The sequence below is a fragment of the Fulmarus glacialis genome, unplaced genomic scaffold (genome assembly GCF_000690835.1).
Source record: "Fulmarus glacialis isolate BGI_N327 unplaced genomic scaffold, ASM69083v1 scaffold40762, whole genome shotgun sequence".
NCBI lineage: Eukaryota > Metazoa > Chordata > Aves > Procellariiformes > Procellariidae > Fulmarus > Fulmarus glacialis.
The window spans coordinates 29,406-43,619 of NW_009197920.1; the positions used below are offsets into that span (position 1 = coordinate 29,406).

Below are 14,214 nucleotides of genomic sequence, written 5' to 3' on the forward strand. Positions count from 1 at the left end.
TGCGACAAAGACACCTGTGGGCCTGTAGTTAGAAATTCAACTTTCTAAAGTTATTCCTAGGATAAATTTAATTTCCCTACAAAATGAACATCTGACTGCAGCTGTAAGACGGTTTTCAAGTACGAAACAGAGAAGAGATCTGGTAATGTCCTTTTGTTTAATCCTCTAGTTATATTATTACAACATTAGGCTGAACCTTACTATTACACTGAGCCTGAGGCAGCTGTTTGACAGTGTCTGTTAGATACTCGTGCAATTCTGGCTGCATGTCATATTACAGTCTTCCTGCCTTATTTGGTATGCCAGGTTCAAAATGCACCTTCAAAATTAGTAAGAAGCAGGAATAAAAGAAGAGCAAAATTCTTAGCTCTTCAAAGGACAAGATGCTTTTACTTCATTCCTGAGAAGTTAGGCACCATCTTTCAATCCATCTCTGCTTCTCTTCCCAATGAATACATAGTACCCTATTTTAAAACAAACAAAAGACACCCTTACCCAAAGATTCTCTTATCTGATTGTGCTGAGATTCTTCATTTCTAGTTCTGTAACTGAAAATTATGTTTGCAACTTTAATATCGACCCTGAGTTTGAGGCTGTCGAGACCGAGCAATTCTAGAAAACACACACAGGCTGCTCCTACTGAAGGCACACTGAAGAAAGAAAGAGCTAAAATATAGGCTTCATCTCCTGCTTGCTGAATCCTGAAACAAAAAGAACACCAGTTAACACATATAATTTTTAACACAAATATTCCCCACATAAACAAGTACCTACAAGGTTTACTAAACTCACAGACTTTATTAGCATGAAAGATATTTACAAACCAAAAGTTTCATATTTATAAAAAAATGTAGGTATGAGAATAAAGCCTCACACATGATAAGTACATGATAAGAGTTTGCAACTGAATAAACTTTAACAGAAACTAAAGCCAATGCATTTGATATTATAATTAATAAAAACCACCTGTCAGCAGTTTTAGTGCAAAAAGTCCCATTGCAGGGTTTACAATCCAAGCACTGGCAGCATCAAGAACCTGAAACTGATCTGCAGATTGAGCTAAGAAAAAAAAGATACCCTAAAGGGTTCCACAGTGCCTGGTTCATTGATTATCTGAAATTTTTCCAGAGTTGCAACTGAAATAATCACGCGTGCCTGACTGTCTTTTAAACTATTAAATACTTCAGTCTACATTAACATGTTCTCCTTTTTGCCCAAATCTTAGCTGTTTATGCGAGAAACTGATTTGTATAGAAATGATGAAAAGAAACAAATAGTGACTAATACACAAACAAGACATTCTAGAAACAAAGTGATTTGTTCTGATGGAACTCCTACTAATTTTGAATATACTTAATAGTAAATTTAATATATTCAAGCAAGATGTGTAATTTGACTGTATCTTTTTGAACACATGATTTTGAAGCTTCAGCCAGAAAATTTAATTCCTTCAATCTCCAGACATTATTTGTCTTATTAATTTAACTAAAGAAGTGTCATCCTTGGGAAATGTCAAAGAAAAGGGGCATCTTTTTTCTACAAAATGATCTAGAGGCTCAGATCCCTAGAAGAAAAGCCTACCTGTGTTTGATATGACTGGAACATTTTTCATTCCTTGCTTTCACTGTGCAGATTTTATTTAGATAATTCAAAATAAAGCTCACCTTCTTTTAGGTGATATTTTATTTCTACCCTACCCGATGCAGTACTGAATAGACTCCTAGGACACCTAAAATTTCAAGTGATGCAATGCACACCGCTTGTTTGCTATCGGGGAGGATTAATGTTACTCCATGTGCTAGATTGTAACTTCAAAAGAATTATCCAACTGTCATTTTTGAGAAGACTTACAACTGTTTGGGGGATTTGCTCTTTACTAACTGCTGGACCAAAAAGGTACCAAAAGCAAATGATGGACGTCCATGGTGCAAGTAGTACAAAAAATCCAGTCGTTCCATTATAGCATACTTGTTCACCAGCTCAGGGGATGAAAAATGAGGAAAGTCACTTGATGCATCTAGAAAGAATATAATCATTTTTATGAGCTGATAAACAGTTGAATTAAACATAGAAAATGGCTTTCAGCCACAAAATGAGATGACCATCAACTACCTCTCCTTTTGTTCTAATTCAAATCTCAGCATACCCAAACTGCACTGAAATTCCAATTCTTGCTGTAAAATCAGAACTCTATATCACTTCTTAGGCCCTCAACTTGCTTTTAAAAGAAAATACTGCTTTTCTATATCACAATACATTTAGAAAAAATTCTGTCTGTGAAGAGCTTAATGGAAAAAGGTAACCTATCTAAGATTTGATTTCAAAACAAAATTTTAGTAAACTACACTATTTTTTTTGTAGAAGAAATGGCCTTTTGAGTAAGTTTATGTGCCAAATCATTCCACTGGAAGGTATTTGATCCTAGGTGCTCAGGCTAGAAAAGCATACAAAACTTGAAAGTAACATACCTGATACAGCAAGGGTATTTGTTGACTGCCAGCCAAATAATTTAGTGGGATCAAAGGGCACTAATGACTGAAAGATTAAAAACAAAAAATATTGAGACAGCTTAAGATTTTCACATCAGACCAGACTATAGAATATTTAGGGAGCTATAGTAGCAGACAGTCAGGAATGGCCTGTGCTGCTATCAAGCAGTGATGTATCTTGAGCAGTTCTCTCTCAGAGGTACATATTTATCTATTCCATAGGATCAGAATGCAAACAAGTGCAATGAAAGGCTTAGACTTTGGTCTAAGGAAATAGGAAAAGAACATGCTTAACTATTTTGCTAAACTGTGATCTTTGCAAAGTTAACGCTTTCCTAATAATGAATGATTTGTAGCATTTCTTCCAAGTTTATCTCGTACCATAGATTTGAAGTAAAAGACATTTGCCCAGAAATGCGTCATGACGTTCCATGAGACACTATCCTGTCATTCTAAATTTCAATTTTCCTTAGACAATTAAAAATATTTTAATTTTTGTAAGACTAAACAACCTGCCCACTGAACACTGCAAGAATATCACCTCTCTGACATTCCAGGACTGCTGAAGTTAAACACTGCAGATGTCTTTACATGTCTGGGGGGTGGGGGGAAGCCAGACTCAAAATATTTAGATACCATTTTAAAAAACTGTTCAAAACAAAGCTATAAACTTTAGCTCCAAATTAAGGATTCCAACATATGGTCCCCACCCTCCAGGCTTTAGCTGAAAACAAGCTTCTCTTGGCTTACTTTTGTTCTGCGAAAAAGCACTACCGAGAAGCATTTTGTATACCTGAACAAGATGGTAAAGAGAGATGTCAGGTGGCAAAATTCCATGAGCAGTACATGGGGGAAAGAGAGCAGCTTTGAGTTTGGGGTAAGGAGTCAATGCCATTTTTAAGAGCTGTGGATCAACTTTCTTTAGAGGTTTTTCCATATCTTCATTCTGAAGAACCTACATTGCAAGGAAGCAAAATTATTTCATTAGAAAGAAGACACTGCATTAAGATAATAATAAAACAATCTTTGAACGTGCCAAACAAACTACCTCATGGGAATTTGACATATGGTGACAACAGAGAAAGTATCATTTTTTCCTGGAAAATCCTTTTAAGTTATATTAGACATATCTTCAACAGTACCTAATGTTTTAGGTTACTGCGCTATGTATCAAAAAGCTATCTGTATTAATATATTCTGTTCCAACATGTGATTCACCGAGCATTTTTCTTCTAAAAGTATAATCGTTTATAATGTGCTTTTTGATCGCTAAAGCACCATGCAAATGGTTAACACAATGTAACCAGTAAGCTGAAATTTTTGATATGTGCCCAGATTTTCAGCCTTTAAAAATAAAAATATGGAAGCTAAATAATACCTGGCAGAAACGCAGTCCAGTTACCCATTGCTTCATTTACTTAAAAACTACAAATGACTACAAAAAGGGATAGTTGTCTAACAAATACATGCACACCATTTAAAAAGTTTTATTGAAAATATTTTTGTAAACTGAAACTATTTGAGGAACACAAGTGTCTATAAACACTCTCAGCTGTAACTGTTCTGAAGGAGTTAAAGACTCCAACTCACAGCCACTGTGGCTTGCTATTTCTAAACCATGTAACCTCGAACCACTCTACTCGCTTCATTTGGTCAACTAACACTGAAACACAGAACACCAAACCCAGAACTTTAGATGAGAAGAAATTACATGATGGCATTAGTATATTTATTTTTATTAACGTACTCCTTTGAGTTTTCAACACCATATGAGAACTTCTCCAAAAGCTATCAATAATTTGTTGCACACAGTACCTGATCAATACCTCCAGGTGCATACATTGTAGTAGCAAGTGCTAATAGTGTATGTCCTTCCAGCAGCATGCTACTCACACTGGCTTGATTACTAGGAATCAAGATCTGAGCATTTGCTAGACTAGCCTGAAAAATCATCTTTGGATCTTAAAAGAAAAAAGTGAGAATTAATTTCATGCAAAACCAATATTAAATTATTAAATCATGCATTAGAACTGTTCTGCAACTATGAAAAAAGCTGAATTTTCTATTTTTTGTTAATAGTGACTTTTTCTCAATTTACTTATAAATACAGATAAGCTGTTCTAAATTTTACCAAGCTTTCCCCAGTTTCAAACCACAGTTTTACCTACACAGATTGATTTGGATTGAGTCCCACAGTTTAGCATTGTATTGGTTCAATTCTTTATCCTATACTGACCACACTTTCTGAAAAAGCTTCACTTGGACTTATTTTTATCATTTGTTAACGTGTGACTCTACAAAAGATGAAATGTTTTTAAAAAAAGTGAAATGAGTTAAGGGCACAAATTCTACTGATTTTCAATGACAGTATCTAAAAAAAAAAGCAAACACATAATCCAAGGGGCAAAGAAGTCAAAATGCACCACAAGAACTAGAGGAAGCTTTAGTTTTAATAGTATATGCATTTTCTTATGAATTCTCCTTCTGTTCAACCTGTTAGAAATATAATCAAATTGGAGGCAATGATGATCATACACAAAACAATTCTGATATATCTACAACCTCCAAATCATTATGTACAGTTTAAGTAGGAATTATAATCCACACTTTAGAGATAAGGAACTGATGCACATGTAAATGATTTGCCATGGTAAAAAACAAAGTTTGCAGCAGAGCAGAGAACTAAACCCAGCTGTGCCCAATACTCAGCCAGCAGCATAAACGTCGGACCACCTGTTGAGGGAGGCCAGACTCCTACCTCGTGGACTACTGGCAACCCCTCGACACTGCACGAGGAATTCAAACCAGGGATGCGCTTCATGCAATTCCTTGTAATCCAAAATAGGGCAATTTGAAGGAGTTAAACTGGAAATAAAATGAGTAGCAGCACAGTGAAAATACAGTATTTGTAACCATCCCCTGCTCCAATATAACACTGCATTAAAAATTAAGAGCATTTGACTTGGTGTTACAGTGACTTATTTCATCCATTCTTATGAAAGAGTCAAATCACATCATCCTTCTCTACAAGATGTACAGCTTTAGCTGATATGGAATCTCTGACAGTTACCTTCTTTAAGATTATGTTTCTGTGCTTGCTTCCGTAAATCAAAGTAATAGTTTCCAGACCCGACAACCCCAAACGCTTTCCAAAGAAGGGACTTGATTCACAAATACCACTCTGCATAGTCTAAATATTTTATGCAAACTAAAATTGATTATACAAAAAAAAAAACCCTCAAAAAACAAAAAAAAGATTTGTTGACTTTTCTCTGGTCCACTTTTACCTTCTTAATAATTACACTATTAGATCGGTGTTACAGCTAAGAAATTTTAATTGCAAAGTATTCATTAAGTGAAAGTATTCATATAGTTCCAATACCTAATATTCCTTTCTCCTTCAAATCCCAACTAATCCTAATTTAGATGGAAACCAGCAATTTCTTTATTTGTGAATGTATCAAGAATGAACTCACACTTGTGCTCAAGTGAGTGAGTTTCTCAAGAACAAGTTGTTTTGGTTCATTTAAGATTGTCTTGCTTATAACATTATCCTAATTACAACTATAATCGTTTCCTTTGATGACTGACACACAAATTAATCTTGACAAGACAACCTGAATAAAGCTTCAAAATACAGTAAGAAACCTAACACACTGCCCCACAGTTTTTCATTAAATGACACTGTTGTGACCCAAGTAGTCTTTCTCACCAAACAGCAAGAGCCGAGGAAAACTCTTATGGCCAACTATTAAAATTGTGTTTATTATTTAAATCTGCATGAGTTTTGAGGGATGAAAAGCATTCATACCTGTAATAGTCTAAGTAAGTGTATAACAGATACTGCAAATTATGTTCTAAACAGTGAAGGACAAAACGAGCATGGAAGTCCAAACCACTTGCAGCATTGCATTTTGGAACAGGGTGAGGATTTTGCAGTACTCCCCCAAGGTAAGACAGTCTTTGGAGCAGAAGTTCAAAATCTTCCAACTCAGAACAGACAAAAATTCCATTTCTATCAGAAAGGAGAAAAAGCATACACACTGATCAGACAGTCATCTCTTTAGGAAGTTCTGAAGGGTGTTTTCAGTTCAAAATTATAAAGCAGACCTTTCCTTCTAGGGGATTACTTCACTACTGAGGCAAACACAACATGCCAAAAAATGTTTGACAGTGCTCAAACAATATCTTAGTTACTACAGTTCACTGCAGAGAACAAGGTGTGAGGAGTGAAATGCTGTGTGTTCAGAATTTTCTCCCTTGCGTTGAAATCGGCATCAGGAATATAATCATTATGAAAGATTGAAGGGCTGATAGAGGATTTCTGTTGCTCTCATGTTTCTTACTGTTTTCAGGTAATGGAAAGTGCAAGTACAAGACTAAAATTAAATTTATTAATGGATTTGTGCTGTTTCAAAAAAGGGCACTAAATACAATATAAAAATTAATATGCATCAAAGATTTTATTAACAGGTACTTTTATAACTATCTGATTTTGGCTTCACATAAAATAGAAAGTTAGTATAATGCATTAAGGGCACATACCTAGCCAGCTTGTTTAATATATCATTTCTCATATAGCTACTACATAACATGTTCCGGTCAATAATGTCTGGAGTAAGAAGGGGCCAGTTAGCTTGTCCACACAAAGTCTGGCTGGGCTCAGATTCTTCAATCCATGAACAAATATTAAGCCAATCATGCTGGGCTGTCAAGTGCATCCAAAGAACCTCAGGATTACACCTCTTGAGTTCTGTGTTTCAAAAAGGCAAACTGATGAAACCAGCACAAACAAACACTACTTCGGGAAATACCGACATTTTTTTATACATGTACGTATTTTTAATGAACAGTTGCAAATATGATGCTGAGATTAAGGATACTGTTACAGCTTGTTAGAGCTTTATGTTGGAAAAGCCAAATGTAATGCTACAGTGTAATGAGCTTTACAGAATGTAGCAGAGTATGACATTTACAACAAGTGGCCATGCATTAGACAAGTCCCTTTCAGCTAGTTCCAAATCACAGGAAAATCATAGATCCCTGCCAGAATGCAACAGGATGAAAACACATTGTTTACCCATTTTCACTGACAAAAAATAAGTGACCTACTGTGGTAGCACACAACTTTAATTATATCAATGCCACTCCTACACAATTGCAATATACTACGTCAAAGATTTTTAATGTACAATTTCAAGTCTTTACTACCAGAATACTTGCCTTGGTGTGGTTTTCTGGGGAGAATAATCATCTCCTGAATAAGATCATCCCACCACTGAGCCCAGTTAAACATCACTCTGACTCTCCTACTGTGAATCCGATGTCTATCACAATTCAACAACGAGTTTAGAACAGCTGTATGTCTGGAAAGGTCTTGTTCCTTTCTCCAGTTCTTGAAACTGCAATGGAGTATTGCATTAGGACGTTTTCTAATACTCTCTTAAAAACCAGTCCACAATCTAACAAATAGAAGATGACGAAAGGGTCAAGAAATTTTGCTAGTCCATTTTGAAGAGAGTTCTGGAAGTGATAGAGGGACTTACTTCAGCTAAAAAAGTTTGAGAGTGCATATGAGAGCAATGAGCAAAGAATTACCTCATTTTTCTAAAACTGACATAGCAAATGATAAGTATCGTAACATTTTTACAATTATTTAACTGTAAAATGATTTTTCTAGATTACTTTAGTTTGCTATATTATGGATATCATATATCAAAAATAGAGCAAACATTCCATCTGAACACGTTTCATTTGATTAATAATTCTAATAATACCATTTGTTATTAAAAATACTTCATTTATAGTGATGATTACATGAACAGAACAACTCTGTTTCACTGACTATAGTATGTCATGACTTAGTCTGGAAAGAACATGACAGCAATTGTTACATTAATGAGAAAAGTAATCAGTTCCCACACTGACCCTTATTTCTACAAATTAAGACCAGTGTGAAACTAATAAAATTACAGAAGACTGTATTTGTTAGTGCAGTAAATCATACGGAATGTAGAAGCCAGTGTATTTTAAATCCTATTAACGTTATTAATTAATAATTAAAACTGATAACCCACATTACCTGGAAAGAGATTGAATCTCTTTATTTTCTTGGAAGGATTCCGAGTAAAAGCTTTCAACCTGATGCACAAAGTCTATCATTTTCTTCTCTTTTTCAGAAAAGTAATTTTCTTCTCGTAAAACTTTCACCTTTAATTCAAATTAAAGTATTACCTCCAATTACAATTTTTATGTACTTATAATATATTAAAGTTGTAAACAATCCTGCAAGTGTAAAGAGTTAATCAACTGTAAGAAAAAATGCTGGAAGCATTGAGGTCAATACACTTAAATCACAAGAGGGCCGGGACTTCATACTGTGTGCAAGCAGATGAGAACTATATCAGAGCCAGAACAAAGAAATGACATTTAAAGCGATTTTTACTTTAACTGCAAATACAAAAGAACATAGGCATGTCAATGACATGTTTCAGCAACTACATTGCAAGGATGCAGGGACAAAACCTGTTTGTTCCCATTCGGAAAGTTTGTTCAATACAATGTTTTCTCTCAGCATAAATACACATCAAACTTCAGACCTGAGAACATCAGCTAAACAAAAAAAGCCTTTTCTACACTTACCAACAAATCTCGTACATGTTTATCAACTGTGTAGAAACATATCTTATGCAATTCCTCCTTCACATCAAAGCCCTAGCAAAAAAGAAGATACTCATTGTATGCAAACTGTACAACTGCAGCTGTACATTGACAGAATAAATGCACCTGCTTTCTTTCCAAAGCACGCAACCTTTCACAAGCATGCTTGTGATATTTGCTTCACCAGTTACTAAAGATGTCATAATAACCCAGTGATCTGTGTCATGTCTCCAGCATGTCTGGATATAAAATGTGTACCCTTTAATACCTGACTTGCCAGAATCAGCTTTACACTTTGCTGATCGTGACATCAGTCAATACACATTCATAAATAGGCTCCCTCAGCATTCTGAAGGCATTAGTGATCAAGGCTGTTCTTTAAAAAAGTTAATTTTCATTGTAATACATGTATGTGGTAGAATCAATACATCCATAAGACATCTAAATGCTCCCCATACTCTTAGCATTCATTTATTTCGTTAGTCATAAAGAAGTGTTAAGAACTATCAGCATGCTTATTGACCACCTCTCACCATATTTCTTAAAAGCTCTGAGGCCTCTCTGGTATTGTCCTTCAGAAGACGGTCATAGACCAGATTCAAACCTGTCTGAATAAATTCTTGAAGACTTTGAGCAGGATGCTGGTGCATTCGGAAGAAGGTCTGGGCCTCTGGCATTTTGTTGCTTAAGATGGCCTCTGCAATGACTTCCTAAAACGGGGAAAGAAAATGGAACAAACTGATCTCATGAATCTTCAGTGTTACTATCTTTGTAATCCCTATATTGACTTTTTTCCCCAACAGTTTAAAGACATTTCCATATTAATAATTTCCTTAAATATATTTAATAAGAATAATAAAAAATGGATTACTCATTTTTACCTCTGGTGTCAGTTTTTCCCACATGTGGCTTTCTTCTAATGCAGGTAGGTCTTCAGCAAGATCACTTCCTGTGTGTACTGTATTTATTTGTGGTTGAGGATATTTTCTCAGGAATTTTCTAAGTTTAATAATGTAATCAGCTAAAATATCCGCACCTTTCTGCAGGAATTCATCAGGTTCTGTCAAGAGCATCCAAGATATCAGTAAAACAGAAATGAACAATACAGCATTTTTAACGCTTAGCAATGTTGAATGTATTCTCCTGACTAATAAACGGAACACACCTCAGAGAAAAGAGCACATCAGCTCTGTTATTGCAATTTGACCTGTACAGGTACTGATGCCGTCCACCACTATCAGCCTACTGTCAGGATACAGTCACAATCCTGCCAGTGCTCCAGAGAGGTCCCCTTGTCCTCATTGATGTGTTTTCCCCTCCAGGTACAAGTAAATGAGAACTGAAAGTTGTTATTAATCCAACCAATTATTAGTCAGATAAGTCCCATTTAAAATGCAGGGACTTTTAAACATAACTTTCATGTAGTAAGAAACAAAGACTACTAAAAATCATGTACAGTTAATGGTCTGCACCTTTTACTATCATAAGAATTCAGTTCTGCTATAACATGTATAGCCTGTTGGTCCACAGACTAAAAAGCATCACTGAGACAGCAATTCAGACCCAAGCAGCAGGACAGCACACTGTATGTTGGGACAAGTCACCCCTCTCTCCATAGTTTTCTCTAGCAAAACAAAATTGTCCTCTGGAATTCTGTCATTTTAATACTTCACTAGTATACCAGCTGTTACCCTGTTCTTGTACCTTTTAGGCTGTAGTTCAAAGAGCAACATTTCAGCAACTGTGCCAGCGTAAGCAGTCATGCACTGCCACATCCAGTCATCCCCCATCAGACACTGTTTCTTGCTTCTGTGCCACCCTCAGGTTATACTGGGATGCGCGACTGTGTTGCCACACAGTAAATCAGACTGGGAAGTGCTCCAGATAAAAAATAACCTGCTAGGCTATTTTTTCAGCTGTATCAGTTTCTTAAACTAGTCTATTTCATTCCACAGGCACATAAATATTTGTGCCAGAATATTTCAAGTGGTGGCATTGAAAAAAGAACGAGCAGCTGAGGGCTAAACTCAAGCCGTTTAACTGCACTACTGTCAAGCATCCAGCAACACCTGAAAGTCCCATTCTGCTGTTCTTACGCATCCCAAAATGATTCTGTTGACAGTATCCTGTCTATCTGAGAGCCTGATCGTAGCTGTTTGGGCTAACACAGATACTGTATTCAGATTAATTTCTTATGTTTCCCCTTAAATAACGTCTTTCATTCACTTAACTCTAGCACGTTTTTTGTTAACTCTAGGCAAATTTAGGCTCTGAATTAAAAAAATTAGTTGTTCTTACTTACCTAAGCAATGACACATTACATTACTACATATGACTCAAAATGAATAATCTTACCCTCTGTGTGCACAAAAATTTCTTCAAGTTGCTTGTTAAGGAAAGTCAACGTGAGGTTTAGCAGCTGCTCAGAAAAGTGTTTACTGTGAGGTTCCATATCATTTTCTTTGATCGCTGAGCAAAGCAAGTTTAAAGCTGGCCTCAGCTCTTCCAAATCTGCAACATTTACATAAAAAGTTAAAACATCTGCATTCTACCATATGACTGATCACATAAATTCAAAATTTAAGTTAAAAGTCATAAAGGTATGCCACAGAAATCTTCTAAAATGTGTCAAACAATATATGTAACATGCTTCGCCTTCACATCAAAATGATTATAATACCTATGCCAACATCAGAACACAACAAAAACCCCCACACATTATGCACCATTTCTCTCATATTTTCCAGAAGCAGAGAAGCTGCAATACAGCATCATCCAAACACACAAAAGCACAGGCAATTCAATCTGTTTTTATAAACACATAGCCATAAACAGAAAGACAATTAAATTTAAACCTCCGTGTAGCTGAAAGTATTTCACTTACTTTTCAGGTAAGACTGGGATGCACTAACAGCAGACTGTTCAGGTCCAGAGCAGGGTGCAGACAGATTGAAAAGACTTTCTTTGCTTTTTAAAAATAAGTCTACTGTGTCTAGTTGACGATTTTCCAAACCTGCCTAGACAAACATGCAGTAGAATAATTATGCGTGTATTCTAAAAATATATACTGTACGCTTACTGCTAGTATTTTTAATTCATACTCAGTGACAAAGTATACATGCAGAAAAAAAAGAAGAAATTTAAATTATGTGTGCAACGCCTGTAGCCTGAAATAACACAGTGACCTGTTCAGTACCTGCCATGCTCCTTTAATAGGCTTTGCAGAAACCCTGCCCCGTATCTTCAGAGACAAAACGTTAATTCAGCAATTTATTATAGAGTTTGATTTGGGATATAAAATAAGTACTGTGAGAATCAGGGCTTTGAATAAGCTTACAGCAATTGAAAATTGCTGTGACCCTCCCCCCCACCAATTCACTTTCCATCATACCCCTCAAATAAAACCAAAAGAACCCTACCAAATATCTTCATCTAAGCTCCCTCCCTCCAAACACAATTGAAAACATAGACCGACAGTGTACTGAATGATGGTGTGGACAGACTGTTATGGAGTCCCAGACTTCTGGAACAATGTGTTTTTTAAACAAGGATCTCTGTCATCTAAAAGTAGAACTAGAGCACTGGAAAACTGCAGAGACACAAGATTTGCTTTGTGGTCTGATACATTAAAAATATTTTATCACCTATTGTTAAGGGATACCAAGCAACCTTTGGTAGCTTTAAGTTCTCCTCTTGGCTTTACAAGGGCGGTATGATAAAAACAAAAATCTAGTTCCAAGGATTTATTTTAACATTTGACGTTCTGCAAGAGGACAAAACCTGCTGCAGAAATTGGCAAAAATGCTTTTGGGTCCAACTAAGAGGGATTTTTGAGCACTGCTTAGTTTAAATTTTTGTTTTAATGTGTGTTAACTTTGTTGCTGTATTTCTTCTTTTGGGTTACTCTGGGTTTTTTTGCTTATTTAATAACTAAATCACTACTTTTTGCCCCTAGGTTACTGAGGCATAGTTTTAATTGTGTATAAAAACACCACTGACATTGCTAAACTGCATTCATTATTTCAAAGTAGTACTTTTGTCATCCGTAAGACATGAAACAGATTTCTTTACCTCTAGTGCATGTATCGGAATTGAACATCGTTCCCATCCATTGAGATGACAAACAGAATCTACAACTCCAGCGCTGCCATAGATCATCAATCTATTCAAAAACTCTTCTTGAGTTAAACCAAATAGAACTAAGGAGAGACCATGCTCTAAATAAAAGAATCAAACCATAATTAAAAACATATAAGCAAGTATAAGCCACACAGCAACATTTCTACTGCCTCTCTTCCAAAATAATGACGCAAAGCTGCAGTGGCTCCATTTGGATTTCACCTCAGCAAGAATGCATTAGAAATTAGCCAACAGCAGCTAGGCAGACAGGAAAGAACACTACCAAAAAAAAAAAAAAGCTTTTATCAGAAGGCTACATCAGAACAATTATATAAAAAACCCCCTCACCTGTCAGAAGTATACATAATGGCACCTCTTCACTGCAATCCACATAAACACTATTTTTGCCAAAGTGGTAATACGTCACATCTTGCGACTCAAAATCCCACAAAGCAAGAGTCAATCCTCTGTCATTTGTTAATACTACAAACAGGGCTTTAGCTCCAGTTACCAATTTACACTCCAGTTTCACCACTTCTTGTGGTGCTTCTGCAGGGATTTGTTTCCATTGCTGTCTTGCATTGCTGAGGTTTGTACCATCGCTTTGTAATGGTTTGGAAGGGGCCCATGTAATAGCCCGTGGAACAAAAGCCACCATCTTCTCAGAATTTTCATAGATTTCAGGATCATGATCTTCGAGATGGGTAAAAAACTGATACCAAGGTAAATTCAAGTCATTCACCAAATCTGGAGAACCTGGTCTTCTTCTCCTTACTATATCATATAGCGAGGACAAGTGTGCCTTCCAGGACCTGGGGTGAAGAAAGAAGTTACCTATAATACCAGGTATTACTCCAAGAACAATGCAGATAAATAAATTTTTAAAGTTTTCTCAGTTAAATAATATGCATTTTAAGCTTATAGATTCCATGCAGCATCTTGCATT

At 35.9% G+C, this 14,214-nt stretch overlaps 1 protein-coding gene across 1 annotated transcript in view; it reads right to left on the bottom strand.

Annotated features, from left to right (window-relative positions):
• Positions 1–13,926, bottom strand: part of SPG11 (spastic paraplegia 11 (autosomal recessive)) — a 30,351-nt gene extending 16,425 nt beyond the window's left edge. Inside the window, exons 1-17 of the mRNA XM_009572725.1 lie at positions 13,617–13,926; positions 13,221–13,366; positions 12,034–12,166; positions 11,505–11,660; positions 10,031–10,209; positions 9,683–9,859; positions 9,132–9,203; positions 8,572–8,699; positions 7,713–7,891; positions 7,035–7,242; positions 6,301–6,504; positions 5,248–5,354; positions 4,305–4,450; positions 3,283–3,444; positions 2,469–2,535; positions 1,852–2,017; positions 496–701 (exon numbers count right to left, since the gene is read on the bottom strand). Coding sequence (XP_009571020.1) covers positions 496–701; positions 1,852–2,017; positions 2,469–2,535; positions 3,283–3,444; positions 4,305–4,450; positions 5,248–5,354; positions 6,301–6,504; positions 7,035–7,242; positions 7,713–7,891; positions 8,572–8,699; positions 9,132–9,203; positions 9,683–9,859; positions 10,031–10,209; positions 11,505–11,660; positions 12,034–12,166; positions 13,221–13,366; positions 13,617–13,926 — 2,746 coding nt within the window. The remainder of the gene's footprint in view (positions 1–495; positions 702–1,851; positions 2,018–2,468; positions 2,536–3,282; positions 3,445–4,304; positions 4,451–5,247; positions 5,355–6,300; positions 6,505–7,034; positions 7,243–7,712; positions 7,892–8,571; positions 8,700–9,131; positions 9,204–9,682; positions 9,860–10,030; positions 10,210–11,504; positions 11,661–12,033; positions 12,167–13,220; positions 13,367–13,616) is intronic.
• Between the last annotated feature and the right edge of the window lie 288 nt (positions 13,927–14,214).